The 15,412-nt window shown below is 38.9% G+C and overlaps 1 protein-coding gene across 3 annotated transcripts in view; it reads left to right on the top strand.

Moving 5' to 3' along the window:
• Positions 1-14,844, top strand: part of LOC107711219 (adhesion G protein-coupled receptor L1-like) — a 173,847-nt gene extending 159,003 nt beyond the window's left edge. For all 3 annotated transcript variants that reach the window (XM_016516159.1, XM_016516157.1, XM_016516158.1), the window contains 8 exons: positions 1,601-1,667; positions 2,310-2,401; positions 2,503-2,671; positions 4,680-4,835; positions 4,922-5,018; positions 10,684-10,806; positions 12,901-12,918; positions 13,229-14,844. In XM_016516159.1, the coding sequence (XP_016371645.1) occupies positions 1,601-1,667; positions 2,310-2,401; positions 2,503-2,671; positions 4,680-4,835; positions 4,922-5,018; positions 10,684-10,806; positions 12,901-12,918; positions 13,229-14,124 (1,618 nt within the window). In that variant the 3' untranslated portion in view covers positions 14,125-14,844. The remainder of the gene's footprint in view (positions 1-1,600; positions 1,668-2,309; positions 2,402-2,502; positions 2,672-4,679; positions 4,836-4,921; positions 5,019-10,683; positions 10,807-12,900; positions 12,919-13,228) is intronic.
• Positions 14,845-15,412: the final 568 nt, after the last annotated feature.

Raw genomic sequence — 15,412 nt, 5'->3', positions numbered from 1 at the left:
CTTCATATAAACCCATTATAATAAATGTCATATTTACCTGTGCCCTTCAGCAGAAATATACAGAAATTGAACTTGAAGTTATCAAACACTAAATTCTAAATTAAATATATATGAATCCTTAAAGCTAAAAAAGTTATTTTTTCCTCTTTTTTTCTTTGTCCTTTGATTAATAGACATCACAGCAGCTGGTTATTAGCTTATTTTGGCTGCTATTTCTTTAAGAGCTGCCACTGCTGAACATGACGCGGATCTGACACGCATCATATTTTCTCTCAACTCTTTTTACCTTTTCTGACCCACTTCAGGTCTTAAAGTCTCTATTAATGAGCTGACGAGTTAAACCGGGTGTGTTAGATGAGTGAGACAGTGCTGGGCTGCTCTAGGACAGTTTTGAAAACCATTTCAGAGACATGTTCTTAAATGTGACTCATATAAAATATATTACATGCATGCACAGTTTTAAGGCAGCTTTAATCGCATTTTTGGTAACTTCATGACTTAACTGACCACGGCATTGCATGCACGTAGTTTATTTCGCGCTTTGATATGAAAGGATAAAGGCTACAGCGCGCGCCGACGCCTTTGTGCGTGCAATTGAAGAGCAAGCGCTGCGAGCACAGTACCATTTCCGCGCTCATTTGACTCGCGCCTGGCGCTAAAGTGAAGTGGAGCGCGCGTCTGAAACGTCTCCCGTTCTCAGTCGTTCTGCGACTGAATAAATGCACTTCTTGTCAAGAGAAAATGTGACAGAAGCAGCAGTTGTGAGTGGGGTGGCCAACCCTAGCCCCGCCCTTGCATTAATTGCGTTAAATATTTTTAACCCGTTAAACTGAAAAAAATTAATCACCTGCGTTAACACGCTAATTTTGACACTACTAATATACAGTATATATATATATATACAGTATATACAGATTTTGTTTTAAAATGCTTAAAGTAATACTAATGACAATTTTTATTGTTAAATCTTGTCTATTCACAAACAACTAGAAAAAAGTTATGGTTAAAAAGTTATATAAGTCCATTATTCAAAAGTGTGGGAGCCCTAATTTTACCTCTTTGTGTTTGCTAACATTGGGTCGGCTGTCATTACTTTGAGGGGTGGAGTTTTGTTTAGAAGACGTGGTCTAATTTATTGTCTGGCGGAAGTTAACAAAATCGCTTACAGCACCTTTAACTGAGCTGATTACTGCGTGTGTGAGCGTGTGTCGCTCCGTGTGTTAGTGTGCACGCATGTGTGTGTTGGTCTGTGTTTATGTGTGTGCGACTGTGGAAAAATAGCACCGCTGCAGACTTTTGAATGTTGACTACAGTGCAGAAAATGAGATGCTGAGTCAGTGCACTAATGATTAAAAACTGAGCTTAACCTTCAACTAGACTTTTATTGCTCTTTTATTAGCTTGTTTTTATGCCAAAAAATGTATCGGCATCTCGAAAGCAATAATATTTTAAGATGTCTTGCAATTATTTCAAAGCATCCGATGATCAGTAATGTGCTACTTCATAAAATGCATATGCGATTTTGCTTGTAATGAAGTGATCATTCTTTGAACAGTAAAATGTTACTGATGAGGTTATCGTGTGTGTGTTTTGTGTGTAGGTGCTGGTTGAGGGTGGATAACTACTTCATCTGGAGTTTTATCGGCCCTGTGTCCTTCATTATCATGGTATTGTTCTCTCCAAACATTCAGCGCTCTCTCTGCTTTGCTCAGAGTTTGTTCCTTTTTTTTCTTTCTGAAAAGTGCTGCGCTAGTCATATCAAACAAAGCACTTTTGTTCACCTATGGATCTGTTGCTGCTGACGACTATGTTTTTGGCTGTAATATGCTTTATATGAGTGTGGAACTTAGATATGGGAACTTGCTGACATTTTCGTAATTACAATATATTTTACTAATGTGTTAGCTCTGTTTTTGTTGTTATTAGTTTGTGAGAAAAAAGTGTTTTGTTTTTTGTAATCTTTCTAAAGTTCTTTTCTTACTTGCATTGGATCTCTCATCTAACACAAACCGAGTGAATTTCTGTGTAAATGTTCGTATCACCATTCTCATGTAAATTGTTGCATTTAATTGCAGCAATTTAAGATAGAACAATTTCACGAACAATTTACACTGAAATTCTGCTTGTGTTTTATGAATGAGGCTCATTGTTAGGAAGAAAGCCGTGGTTTAAATTGTCTTTCCAGTGTAGACATTTTCTAAAGGGCTTGTCCTTTTTATATAGCCAATAGGCTTTAATTTGTGTCACAATGACTTGGAAGTTAATGACTTTAAGTTACATTTTTCTTTTGTCTTACCTTTGACCTTTAGTTGAACCTGGTGTTCCTCATGATAACACTTCACAAGATGGTCCGTAACTCTTCCGCCCTCAAACCCGACTCCAGCCGCCTGGACAACATCAAGTGAGAGTCTTCCACTCCAAAAATTCACATTATAGTCACATTATCTATGATGTTTTTGTTGTATGTGTATGTATTGTGAATGTATGCATGTTCTCCCTCAGGTCCTGGGCTCTGGGGGCTATCGCACTGCTCTTCCTTTTAGGTCTGACCTGGGCCTTCGGCCTCCTCTTCATCAATGAGAACACCGTCATCATGGCGTATCTTTTCACCACCTTTAATGCCTTCCAGGGCATGTTTATCTTCATCTTCCACTGTGCTCTGCAGAAAAAGGTCAGTGCCATTAATGTTTCATACCCAGATAATACTTTGGGGACACATTTGCTGCAAAATTTCCTTAGAAGTTATCTAAATATGGAAAAAGACAAAAATGGTGGTGTCATCACAGGTTAAAACAAGTTAAAAATGCTCTTTTAGGAATACCTTTGGGTTAGGATTCATCTGTGATATTATTAGTTTTATAATTAGCTTTACTTAAAGGTGAAGGATGTCATTTCTGCACGATTATTGGCAACAAAAGAAAAATACTAATTGTTTTCAAACAGGTTTTCAAGCACTCCATCTGTCATTGTTCGGTTAAACAAAGCCCTGACCCCCAAACACACGCCATTGGTTGAGCCCTGTGTTGAAGAAGCAGTTTTGAAACTCTAGCTTCCTGTATAAAGTAATTAAACAGTTGTCAAGCTATCTGAGTTATTAACAAAAAGTAGTTAAATACATTAAGATTTCAGAAGAATGTAATACGTTATTAAATGTATATTAATATATATATATATATAGTCACATTATCTTTATATATAGATATAGATATATATATATATATATATATTCATTTTCATGAATAATTAAAAAGAAAATTTTTTATCTGACACATTAAGGACATTATTTAGGCATAAATAGCTTGTTACAGTATTTTCTGTCACATACCAAAGTTAGTGACTTAAAGGGGTCATATGATGCAAAATTTTTCCTTTCTCTTTGGAGTGTTACAAGCTCTTGGTGCATAAAGAAGATCTGTAAAGTTGCAAAGACTAAAGTCTCAAATCCAAAGAGATATTCTTTATAAAAGTTCTGACTCACAGACTGTAAGTACGTTTTTTATATTTAAAGAATTTGCCACTGACGATTCAAAGGCGAGTTTTTGGGGCAGTGTAGAGTAGTACTTGATGTTTGTCATTTCTCCGATCACAAATGCAGACATGGTTTTATGTTACGCTCCGGCCGGACAGGGCATCACAATATGGTAAGGGGCGTAACATTTCCGTCAAATGCTTGAGGTATTCGGCCAATCACAACGCACTGGATAGCTGGCCAATCAGAGCACACCTTGCTTTTCAGACCGATGAGCTTTGTAAAAATCGATGCGTTTCAGAAAGGCGGGGCATAGAGGAGCAACAATATTGTACAGTATGTGGAAAATAATGTTTTTTGAACCTTAAACCACATAAACACATTTCATTACACCAAATACACAAAATAATGTTCTTTTTAGCAGCATCATGTGACCCCTTTAAGTATGGAAATGACACCCCTTGTGAAAAAGAAGTGTTCTTAATTTTATTAAATATGCAACTGTAATTTACTTAAAAGTGTTCATTAAAAAAAAACTGTACTTGCAGATAATATAATGAAGTACAAGGCCACTTAAGTTTACTTTAAGAGAGACACTTTCATGACTATGTTTCTAAGCATAGAACATCTTGAGTACACTTTTAAAAATTGCACTTTTTTAATAATTTCAAATGAAATGTTTTGCATGTACACTTATTTTGATGTGTTGACTAACATACTTAAGCATGTATAAAGTACTTGATTATAACTTCTATGACATTTAAAATTAATATATTTTAAATGTAATTAAAATTGCATTAAATATTTAAAATTGCAACTTCATCATTATAAATGTGTAATTACAAATACATGACATACAAGTTACAATAGAAATTACATTAAAGTATATTTTAAATTATAAATGCTTGTCAGTACATACAGCAGTACACTTTAACCATATTTCAAAGACAATGTTAGTAATTTTGAAATTACATATAAAGATGTATTTAAGTCCTACTTAAATGGGTCAAAAAGTACTTTAAAGTTCAGCTAATTGTGTTTAATATTAATTTAAACTGTAATACATTTTTATTTTATTGCAGTTAGTATGCAATTAAGTGTCTGAATTATGGTTTCATTTAGATGGTTTCATTTATAGTTTCATTGGCCTCATTACCTACAGCAACTGTACATGTGTAGTGTGCTTAAGTGTAAATGCTTTGTGTTTTAGGTGCATAAGGAGTACAGCAAGTGCCTGCGTCATTCTTACTGCTGCAGTCGCACCTCCACTACGAGCTCTCATGGATCGCTGAAGAATTCTGCCCTTCGTGCCAACAACCGCTACTACACTGGCAGCCAAGCACGTCATGCAGCGGTACACAGACAGGTGACATACATGCACACTGACAGCATCGCTATTTATAGACTGCTGTTATATTCCATATACCAATTCACCCCGCTCACTTGTTTCAGAGTCGAATTCGTCGTATGTGGAACGACACGGTGCGAAAGCAGACAGAGTCGTCCTTCATGGCTGGAGACATCAACAGCACTCCCACTCTCAACCGTGGTGAGACCCTCCTTCTGCCTTAAAATTTCCCAGCATGCACCAGAGTCCATCTTCACCTATGTGTCTGTGTATAAAATGGCCATTTTTTCAACTGAAGTCCCATTCAAGAAATCAGTTCACTCAGTGCCCATATTATCAACTATTTTAGGCATGCAATACTAACAAGTCCTTTCTACTTGAAATGGCGAATTCTCAAAAACTGCTGGCTCAATTCACATTTAAACATTTTAGCATTAGCAGTAAAAGCTGTCCCATAAATGTAGTTTCTTGCATTCAAATAGCTTTAAAAAGCACAGTTCGGTCCAGCCAATGCACATGTGAAATGTCAAGGACAATGACTGTCTCTGTGGGAAACAAAGCTTCTGTGACTTTACCGATCGGCCATTGGCACTTATATTTATAAGGCGGGACTAATTTCACCATATTGCATGTTGCACTTTCTCCCATTCATATTAATATGAGTGAACCATCTTGTTATATATACAGTCTTTGGGTTCTCTTATAATATTAGTAATGTTTTTTTCTGTGCAGCAGATTTAGTTTTTCATTACTATTTTTTTCTATCTCTTTGGACCTTAGAATGAAATGGGCTATTTTTTACCCTTTTCACATCTGCGGGTTTTGATATCGTGATCAATTGTATTTTTTCTGCCTGTATTTTTTCATTAACAGCTTCTTTTCAAAACCTACATTACATGAAGACATATTCACTAATAATCTATGCTGAAATGCATCACACAGACTGCTAAAGTGTTTAGTTTCTGCTTTTTCCTATTTCACGTTTTTTAACTGATTTTCCCATATTTAAATTAGTTTAATTAAAATCTTTACTTCCTCATTACATGAAAATGTTTGTATAGACCATTGCATTAGTGTATTAGTATTATGTATGTACTATTATAGCATTAAGTAATATTTTGAAAAAGTTTTAATTTTTTATATTTTTAGCTTTCATTTTAATTAAAGTTTTAGTAATTTTGTCATGTGCTTTTGTCATTTTAATTAGTATTATATATATATATATATATATTAGCTTTAATTAATTTTTATTTCAGTTTTAGTTATGATCATTTTAGAACTTCAACTTATTATAGTTCAGTTAAGTGCCAAGGGAACATTTTTGAGTTTTGTTTATTTCAGTTAAAAAATAATTTCATTTTTAGTTTGTCACTAAAAACAACTCTGTTGGTTTTCGCAGATTTGCTTTTTTTAAATGCATTTTTGACTTCAGAAAAAGCCATGTGTTCATAATACACTGAACTTTCAAACAGACATTTGGTTCTTCATGATCTGACCTTTTTTAATATGTTCAGCACTTAGACTGTAAGGGGAGACTAAGTGATAGTTAATAGAGAGAGAATGCGAGAGGCAGGCTGTTTCCATCACCGGATCCGGAGTGTGGCGTCACCACCGTTCTGATCATCCCAGGGATCAATGTTTGTGGGAGGAGAGGGGGGTGACGACAGAGAAGCCGCAGCTAAATCAACCGCCACTCTTTATGCTAATTCTATCCATTTTGTTTTTAATGAAGTGATTAGCCACCGAATGAACGGGGGGTAATTACTCTAATTGAGGAGAATGACAGTAGCGTCCTCACTGCAGTGCGCCGATTGTTGCTTTCCGGGGACTTTAATCAAGGCGAGAGAGAAGAGAAAGTACGAGACAGAAAGGCAGATCTAAACCATATAGCGGCAAAAAAAGGAGAAGAATAGATTCCGGGGAGAGGAAACGGCAGGGTTTTGTGCCGCGGGAGAAAAGTTTTTGGATGTTACATGAGTGAATGGCAGTCAGAAGTAGAGATGGAGGGTAATGAAAGGGCGTGTGTATGTGCACACCGCTGTCTTTATCAGATTCATCTCCTATCTCTCTCATTTCCCACTTCACCGCCGTGTGAAGTCTTTTCTATGCTTCCAAGAGCTGCCGTCGTACCTCCACCTCCCTCCCGCTGGCCTAGATTCCCCCTCACATTTTACACACGACACTCCAGTGAAATATTTACAGGAATTAAAGGAATGTTCAAAGGTTCAATACAAGTGAAGCTCTATCGACAGCATTTGTGGTTTAATGTTGATTAAAACAGAACATAATTTTGACTCTGTCCTCTCTTTTTTAGAAACTATTGGTACCATCAATCTGAAGGGTTTAACAGAAGAAATCTGAAAACATGTGAAATGTTCCCCAATAATGAAATATTACTCAACCTCAGGCCATCCGAGATATAGATACGTTTTTTTTGTTTTTTTGTTTTTTTCGCCATCGAAACCATCGATTTAGCATTTACATCTCTTAAAGAATTAACTTGACGGAGCTCAAACTCAAAACACACGGCCAAACGGCTGATAAAAACATCACAATAATCCACAAGTAATCCACATGACTCCAGTCCATCAATTGCATGTTTGTAATAAATGAATTCACCATTAAAACATGTTTAACTTCAAACCATTGCTTCTGGCTAAAAATACAAGTACTCTATCCAAAATATTGCTTTCTCCAGTGAAAAAGTTGTCATCTGAATCAGGAGAGAAATATGCACAGATCAAGCACTTGAAAAGCAATTCAGAACAAATATGTTGGTGGATTTTGATGTGAGAGGACAATATGAGATTAACTTTTTTGACTTTTACTTTTGTAACTTTTTTTCTGGAAAAAGCTTTATTATGAATTATGGAATCGTATTTTGGCCAGAAGTGACAGTTTAAAGACGTGTTTCTTTCACTGAAAAAAAAATAAATAAAAATAAAATAAATAAATACAAAAATTTTTTTTTTGCTCTGAAATTGCTTGTGAATTTCGCAATTAATTACCAAGAAATGGCAGGTAAAAATGAATTGAAAGTAAAATTCTGAAGTAGAAAGACTGAAATTGTACTCTATTGTATTATTTACAACTTTGAAAAATCATTTTTACAGAGTCCAAACACGCAGCTTTTCACTTCACATGACAATAATTTATGGACTGGAGATGAGTGGATTACTTCAAGATTACTGTGATGTTTTTATCAGCTGTTTGGACTCTCATTCTGACGGCACCCATTCACTGCAGAGGATTCATTGGTGAGCAAGTGATATAATGTTAAATTTCTCCAAATCTCATCTACGTCTTGGGTACATTGTCAGCACATTTTCATTTTTGGGTGAACCATTCCTATAAAGCACTTGCATTATTCATTCAGTGAAATCGTTCTTATTCAGGCGGGACTACTTTTCTAGGCGGATGAACATTTGGTTATGCGCTACTGACATAATTTCTGTGGGCGGAGTTTGCGCCATGTAAAACAGTGCTCGACAGATCTGGTATCCGTATTGCATATTACACAAACTTAACAGGTTTTCTCATGTCAGATGATGTTTAGTTCATCTTTTATTTAGCTTAAACGGCACTGTGGGGCTTTAGCGTCATTACATGGTCGTGACAAAAGTTGACAGATTGAATAGGTCACACTAGTCTCATGTTTAATTATTTTTGGTGTGCTTAACAGTGTGTTTACTACATTGTGTCTGACTGTAATGAGGAATGAGCTGGAATTATTTTCTGTGATAATCAATTTTATGCCACAAATGCTGCTGGCACAGCTTTACTTTTATTAAACTTGGAACATTCCTGCAAGAGGTAAGAAATGCGTGTAGTATTTGTGGCGAGCGTGAGCGAGCGCACGTCTAAAATTAATTCTTGAGGCGGTCCTCTCTGATAGATGATAGCACGAGAGCGCAAGGTTGCACTTTGCCTCAGTCCACTCGATGTCATACTGGCCTCTTTTTAATTTCATGGCATTTCTGTCTGAAAGCCCCAGGCTGCAGCTCTGCGCCTGCATTATGGGCCATACTGAATGTCTACTGCAAGCGTTCACATTTCACTGAGAAATGAACCCACATTTCAGTGGCTGCTCTGTGGAACTACATAATAGCAAATATTACCATTTCCCTCCCAATGACTCCATCTGACAGTGAGGCATGGAATTACACTCCACGACTACTCTTCAAATACATTTCGGCTTCGCTGCAAATAAACACTTCATCAAATCAGCCATTATGACACCACACAACGACATTAGGGATGTTTTTTTTTTTTGTTTTTTTTGTGAAATGTCAAACACAATAAACACACTGTAGAGTAGATTCTGCTTAACCTTATTGTGAAGTGCAAATAGCCAATCCGTGTTCATATGATGTATTATTCCTCTTAAAACTGATAGTTCCTGGATGCTCATGGTCAATAATGATTCAGCCACGGTAAAATACACGGTCACACTTTATTTTAAGGTCTAATTCTCACTATTAACAAACCAGTAACTATGACTTTTGCCTCAATAAACTCTTAATTTGCTACTTATTAATAGATAGTAAGGCAGTTGTTAAGTTTAGGTATTGGGTAGGATTAGGGATGTAGAATATGGTCATGCAGAATAAAGGCTTTATCAGTACTAATAAACAGCCAATATGTTAATAATAGGCATGCTAATAAGCAACTAGTTAATAGTGAGAATTGGTCCCTTTATTAAAATATTACCAAATACACAATAGAGTTACAGGCTTGATGTGAAACAGCTTTTTATATCACTGTAAACCAGACAATTAATCTTATTTTACAGATGTATGTCACTTTTCTGAACAAAAATTGTGTTAAAAACTAACGTTCCAATTTTTAGAAAACAAGTAAGCATAGGGTCCACTGTGGCATAAGCAGATCATATGAAACTGTACAATTTAGATTGTAAGAATATGGTAACGCTTTATTTTGAAGACCAATTCTTACTATTAACTAGTTGCTTATTAGCATTTATACAACAGTTCGTTCTGGTTCTCAAATCTGATTGGTTGAGAACCGTGAGATATTGTACTGGTATCGCTACAGGAATGCCCTTTCACAATTTTGTATCACTCCGCTTGTTCTAGCCGGGTCTATGTTTTTTTTTTAATTATTCACTCAGCTAATCATAGAGTACGTTATAAGTAATATAAGAAGAAACGTCTAGCATCGCGGTCTCTCTCTCTCTCATTTGGATGCAAGTCTTGCCGCATTGTTTCTCTCTTATAACCCCATTATTTCTCACTAATAACCTAACTGAAGCAGCACATGCCCTTGATACGAATTCTATGCCTCCGGCACTCGGCCTGCGGCCTCGTGCCTCTGGCCTAATCACAGCTGATATAGAGCCGGTATCGCTCTCGTACTCGAGTGATATTGCTCATGTATATTACTGGCATATTGGCTGTTTATTAGAGCTTATAAAGCACATATTAATGCTTGATTCTGCATGACCATATTTTAGATCCCTTAATTCTATCCCATACCTAAACTTAACAACTACCTTACTAACTATTAATAAGCAGCAAATTAGGAGTTTATTGAGGTAACAGTCATAGTTAATAGTTAGTTAATAGTGAGAATTGGTCCCCAAACTTAAGTGTGACCAATAATACATATCGGTTAATACGAATTAGCTACAAAGGTAAACATTTGCAGAATTGTAAAATAGTTACAAATTTCCATGAGATTGTGTTGGTCTAACAACACTTCATAGCTGTATGTATATTCACAACATACCTGTAACATGGCCTTTAGTTCCTTGCTGATTAAATAACATTTATAGACTAGGATTTTGAAAGTCAGAGTCACAAAATATTATGACGTTTATGTGAAGAATTTTCTTTTTCCTTTTTAGGTACAATGGGGAACCATCTTCTGACCAACCCCGTGCTGCAAACCCGTACAGGAAGTTCACCCTACAACACGCTGCTGGCTGAGACGTTTACCCCTCCCTCGCCTGGGGTCTTCAACTCTACTGGTAAGTGTAGGGGGACCTTATTTTGTATTGGGGAAAAAATAAAAAATGAGATTGCTTTATTAACTTAATTGTTTATCACATGGAGTTTCAGAACAGTTTGAATCTCAAACTGTGCTCAAATTTGCCTAAATGCAACCTAAAGTCGTATTTTATTGATCAAAGGTAGCTATTTCGTAGGCTTCGTAAAAGACTTGCATAGCTTAAGAGAGACAAAGCTGATATGCAAAAGAAACTTTTCTTCTTAACTTTTTAGCTATGAATGAGCATCCTCTGAGTGATAAAAGATTCCTCTAGAATGTTTTCTTTTTATTATCATTATTGTACATGCAGTTTCTGCCACAGTGTGTGTGAGTGTCACCGATGGTATTCATGTGCTGCGATCAGTGCACTCTAGTGCATATGCTGTGTGTGTGTGTAGGTCTGTGCGTGTGAGTTTACACCCTGTCGGTCTGTCAGTGTGATTCAGAGGGGTGGACAGGGGCTGACCATCTGGCCAGCCTTTTAATCCCTCCTGCTGGAAAGACAGACCAGAGCATCGATTAAAGCTAGGGCTGAAGTTGAGTGACTGACAGCGGAGCGTTCCCTGAAGATTCGACACAGAGTATCGGCATGGCTGTGTCCGTGCCGCACACACATACGGCCCAGGCTTCACTCTCTTGCTGTACCGTTCGCATTCGTGTGCCGATTGAGAGGCAGCGAGAGAGAAAGATAGCTGCGGTTCCCATGTCAGTGGGGTGAAATTTAAGACAGCGTCTCTGTTGAATATTTTAAACGTTCCCTCTCTGTGTAATGTGTCAGGCTGATGGTGCGCCGCTCGGCTGAGAGGACATTTTTAGAATGCTTATTGAGAGGAAGTAGGAGGAGGGCCTCATTAGAATGTCTAATTACTCTCTCTCTGCACAGAGGAGCGTTGATTAAAATCATACCGGGCATTAATATTTAAACCCCCGCACGCCTTGGTCTGCGCCGCCACATGCATCTCCTGCGTTCAATACACGCCGACGAGTTAAAAGAATATCACAACATCTCTGGCGTGTGAAGGGGCGCGTGAAATAAACATCGTCTTGACTTTATGAGACTGAAGTGTGAATAACGTCTCGCCGAATAATGATCGTGCCAAAGCCAAACAATAAAGATCTGTTTCTAAACTTCCCAAACCAAAGAATGAAGGGCTATTGCTAAGATCCCAACTCCCAAGACTAAAAGAGTGAGATACTGATCTGAAACTCCTCAGTCCACAGAATCAGACACTGACCCAAAACTATACGATAGTAGTTCCGCTGTTTTCATAATTTATCTAGTGAGTAGACATCACAGTTTTTAATGTAAACCTCAGAGGGAAAGCTGAGGGAATAGTAAAAACTCACTCACATAAATTGTCGTCTCTCTCTCTCTCTGTCTCTCTCGCATGTATTCTAGTGAAGTCTTAAAAAAAGTAAATTCTAAGAAAATATATTACAAAAAAAGTTGTATTTAGTATAAATTTACCCAAATTGATATATCCATTCAAACCCCCCGCAAAATAATACTGATTAAATGATAAATTATTTAATTTGATATTTTATTTTGTTTATAGAAATATTATAGTAATATCCACTCAAGAAAATGAAACTCTCATGTTATTCCAAACCTTTATGACTATTTCAAGTCACTTTTTGTTTTAAATGGCAGACAGGTTTGGAACAACATGAGTGAGAGTAAATCATGATAGAATAGTCATTTTGGGTGAACTGTCACTTTAAGTAATTCATTGTAGTGTAGTTAACTACTTTTGATTATAGCTGATAGAATAGCTAACAACATTTTGAAATCAGTCCGTTATTGTGAAGGAGGTTCCGCTCCTAAACTTAAAAGTGAGGCACTGCTATGTGGAATTTTTTTTCTCTCTCTCCATTGATGTCCATTGTTGTCTCTTTATGGCTATTACATTATTTCAACAATAGAGTTCGTAAGTGTGACATTTGTTTATGCCGATGTTCAAGAAAAAGAAGGTGTTTTCATGTAAAGCTCAAGGTAGAAGCATATCATTGATCACTGTTGTTGTCTTTCTTTTGTCTCACTTTGTCCTCACATGGCCTAACCATGGATCCACAGGAACTTTCTGTGACCCAAGTAAGACTCTTTCCACTTTCAGGCTTATGGCTATTTTCAGTGTTTTATAGGCTAATTTTGCAGAATGATAACCTCTTCACGTGTGCAGTGAAGCCTGTGCTTCTATGTACACAATTTACGTCCCTGGTAATAACTTGCCTCTGTCCATAAGCCTATTAATCTTGTGATGGAAGTTGCGTTCCCCATTATTGATTTAATCCCGGATTCTGTTGCTGTGAATCCCCGTCTTGATTACAATAGGTAATGAAGTGCTCACTTCTCCCTCCTCCTTTTTCATTTGCTTACCACCTCTCATTTGCTCTCTCAACAGAGAGCACACTGTCTAAGAACCGAGATCACGGAGGCATGGAGACGCTACCTCTGAACGGGAACTTCAACAACAGCTATTCTCTGCGTAGTGTCGGAGGTTCGGGAGCTCCCGGGGGCAGCTGTGACTTCCTGGGAGGCGGAGGTGGAGATAGCCCCCCTCCCCTGATCAACCCCCGCGGTTCAGAAACTCTCGGCGGCATACGGAGAAACCTCTCGGACGCAGCGGCGTTCGAGAAGATGATCATATCGGAACTTGTGCACAATAATCTACGAGGCGGTGGAGGGGCTGGGGTAGCTGACAGAACATGTGGCAGCCTGGTCAGAGGACACGGGCACATGGGAATGGGGCGGGGCGGAGGTGGGGTGGAGCCAGCGATAGGCATAGAGGACGACGAAGACTTTCGTTCTAGAGAAGCGCGTCAGCGCACGCCGCAAGACGTGGAACTGCTTTACAAGGCTCTGGAGGAGCCCCTGCTCCTGCAGCGTGCCCAGTCCGTGCTCTACCAGAGCGACCCTGACGAGTCCGAAAGCTACACGGCTGACCTGACCGAGAGTTTGGGCCACAGCGGTCACAGCGGCCAAAGCGCAGCAGGACAGGGTCACAACGGAGCCCCCGATTCGCCTGCGCGGGACTCCCTCTACACCAGCATCACCAACCTGCAAGATTCGCCCTACCCCGACAGCAGCCCAGAGCCGCTAGAAGTGGTTCCACGCTCGGCCCAGCCTCCGGAGGAGCTGTACTACAGCTCGGGTCGACCCGCCATAGGCTCCCGCGGAGCCCCCATGCAGACCTTCTACCAGGCTCCGCCTAGGAGACCGAGCACTGAACCCCACCCCGCCCCTGAGCCCCCTCACAGCGAGGGAGATGGACAGATGCAGCTGGTCACAAGCCTGTGACCACGAGAAAGAGGTGGAGGAGGAAGAGCACCACAGGGTCTGATGCAAAGTGCCGATGGCGGTGATGGACTCCTCTCCTGTCTCTGACGCCCTCCTTATGTCTGGTTGCCTTTTTGCTCTTTCATTTGTTTTGAAGTAAGAGGTAAGGAAAGCCTAAACAGGGAGAGTGACAGAGAGGTTTGTCTCCATGGCAGCAGGCTCTCTGAAGTGCTGTGTAACCACTCTGCTCTCTCATCAGCATCATTTTCTCATCCCTCCTCACGCACACACATAGAGAAAGAGCAAGTCCAACTATCTGCCTTCTCTCAATGGACGTCTCTGCCTTCAGCTCACTCTGCTCCAAAAATATCGTCAAACTTCACACCGGGCTTCTATTTCTGTGTTTTATTTCAAGTCCTATCTTTACAATGTTATTTTTGCGTAACTCCTTACCTTCGCTTTCCTTTCTCTGTCTTTCTCCATCATTATTTGATGAGAGCTGTTACGCGAGGAAATGGGGTTTTGCCATTATACTGCAAGTGACAAAAATCTCTCTGAAAGCTCTTCAGTGTTGCCAAAAATAACTGTTTTTGAGCCAGGACACAAACTGGAATCTACACACATGCACACACTCACAGAAGTGCTTGTTACTGAACATCAAGAGTGTGAACATATGCTCATGAAAAAGGAAAACAAGGACTATTGTTCAGACACAGGTAGCGGGAAGCTGCCTCAGTGGAGTTGCCTTTGCCTTCAGCTCACTCTGCTCCAAAAATATCGTCAAACTTCACACCGGGCTTCTATTTCTGTGTTTTATTTCAAGTCCTATCTTTACAATGTTATTTTTGCGTAACTCCTTACCTTCGCTTTCCTTTCTCTGTCTTTCTCCATCATTATTTGATGAGAGCTGTTACGCGAGGAAATGGGGTTTTGCCATTATACTGCAAGTGACAAAAATCTCTCTGAAAGCTCTTCAGTGTTGCCAAAAATAACTGTTTTTGAGCCAGGACACAAACTGGAATCTACACACATGCACACACTCACAGAAGTGCTTGTTACTGAACATCAAGAGTGTGAACATATGCTCATGAAAAAGGAAAACAAGGACTATTGTTCAGACACAGGTAGCGGGAAGCTGCCTCAGTGGAGTTGCCTTTATTTCTCTCTCTGAACTGACTCTTCTGTATAGAACAACCACAGAGACTGGGAACGAGGGGGGGAACGTTAGGACACAACCCATCGTCAGCTGGGTCGTTTGAAGCCTCTCGGCCATGGGACCTCTCGTGAATTAAACTCTGTAGGGTTTCGT

This window comes from Sinocyclocheilus rhinocerous, unplaced genomic scaffold, assembly GCF_001515625.1.
Source record: "Sinocyclocheilus rhinocerous isolate Xijiao unplaced genomic scaffold, SAMN03320098_v1.1 scaffold115, whole genome shotgun sequence".
NCBI lineage: Eukaryota > Metazoa > Chordata > Actinopteri > Cypriniformes > Cyprinidae > Sinocyclocheilus > Sinocyclocheilus rhinocerous.
This window is presented reverse-complemented; position numbering and strand designations above follow the sequence as displayed.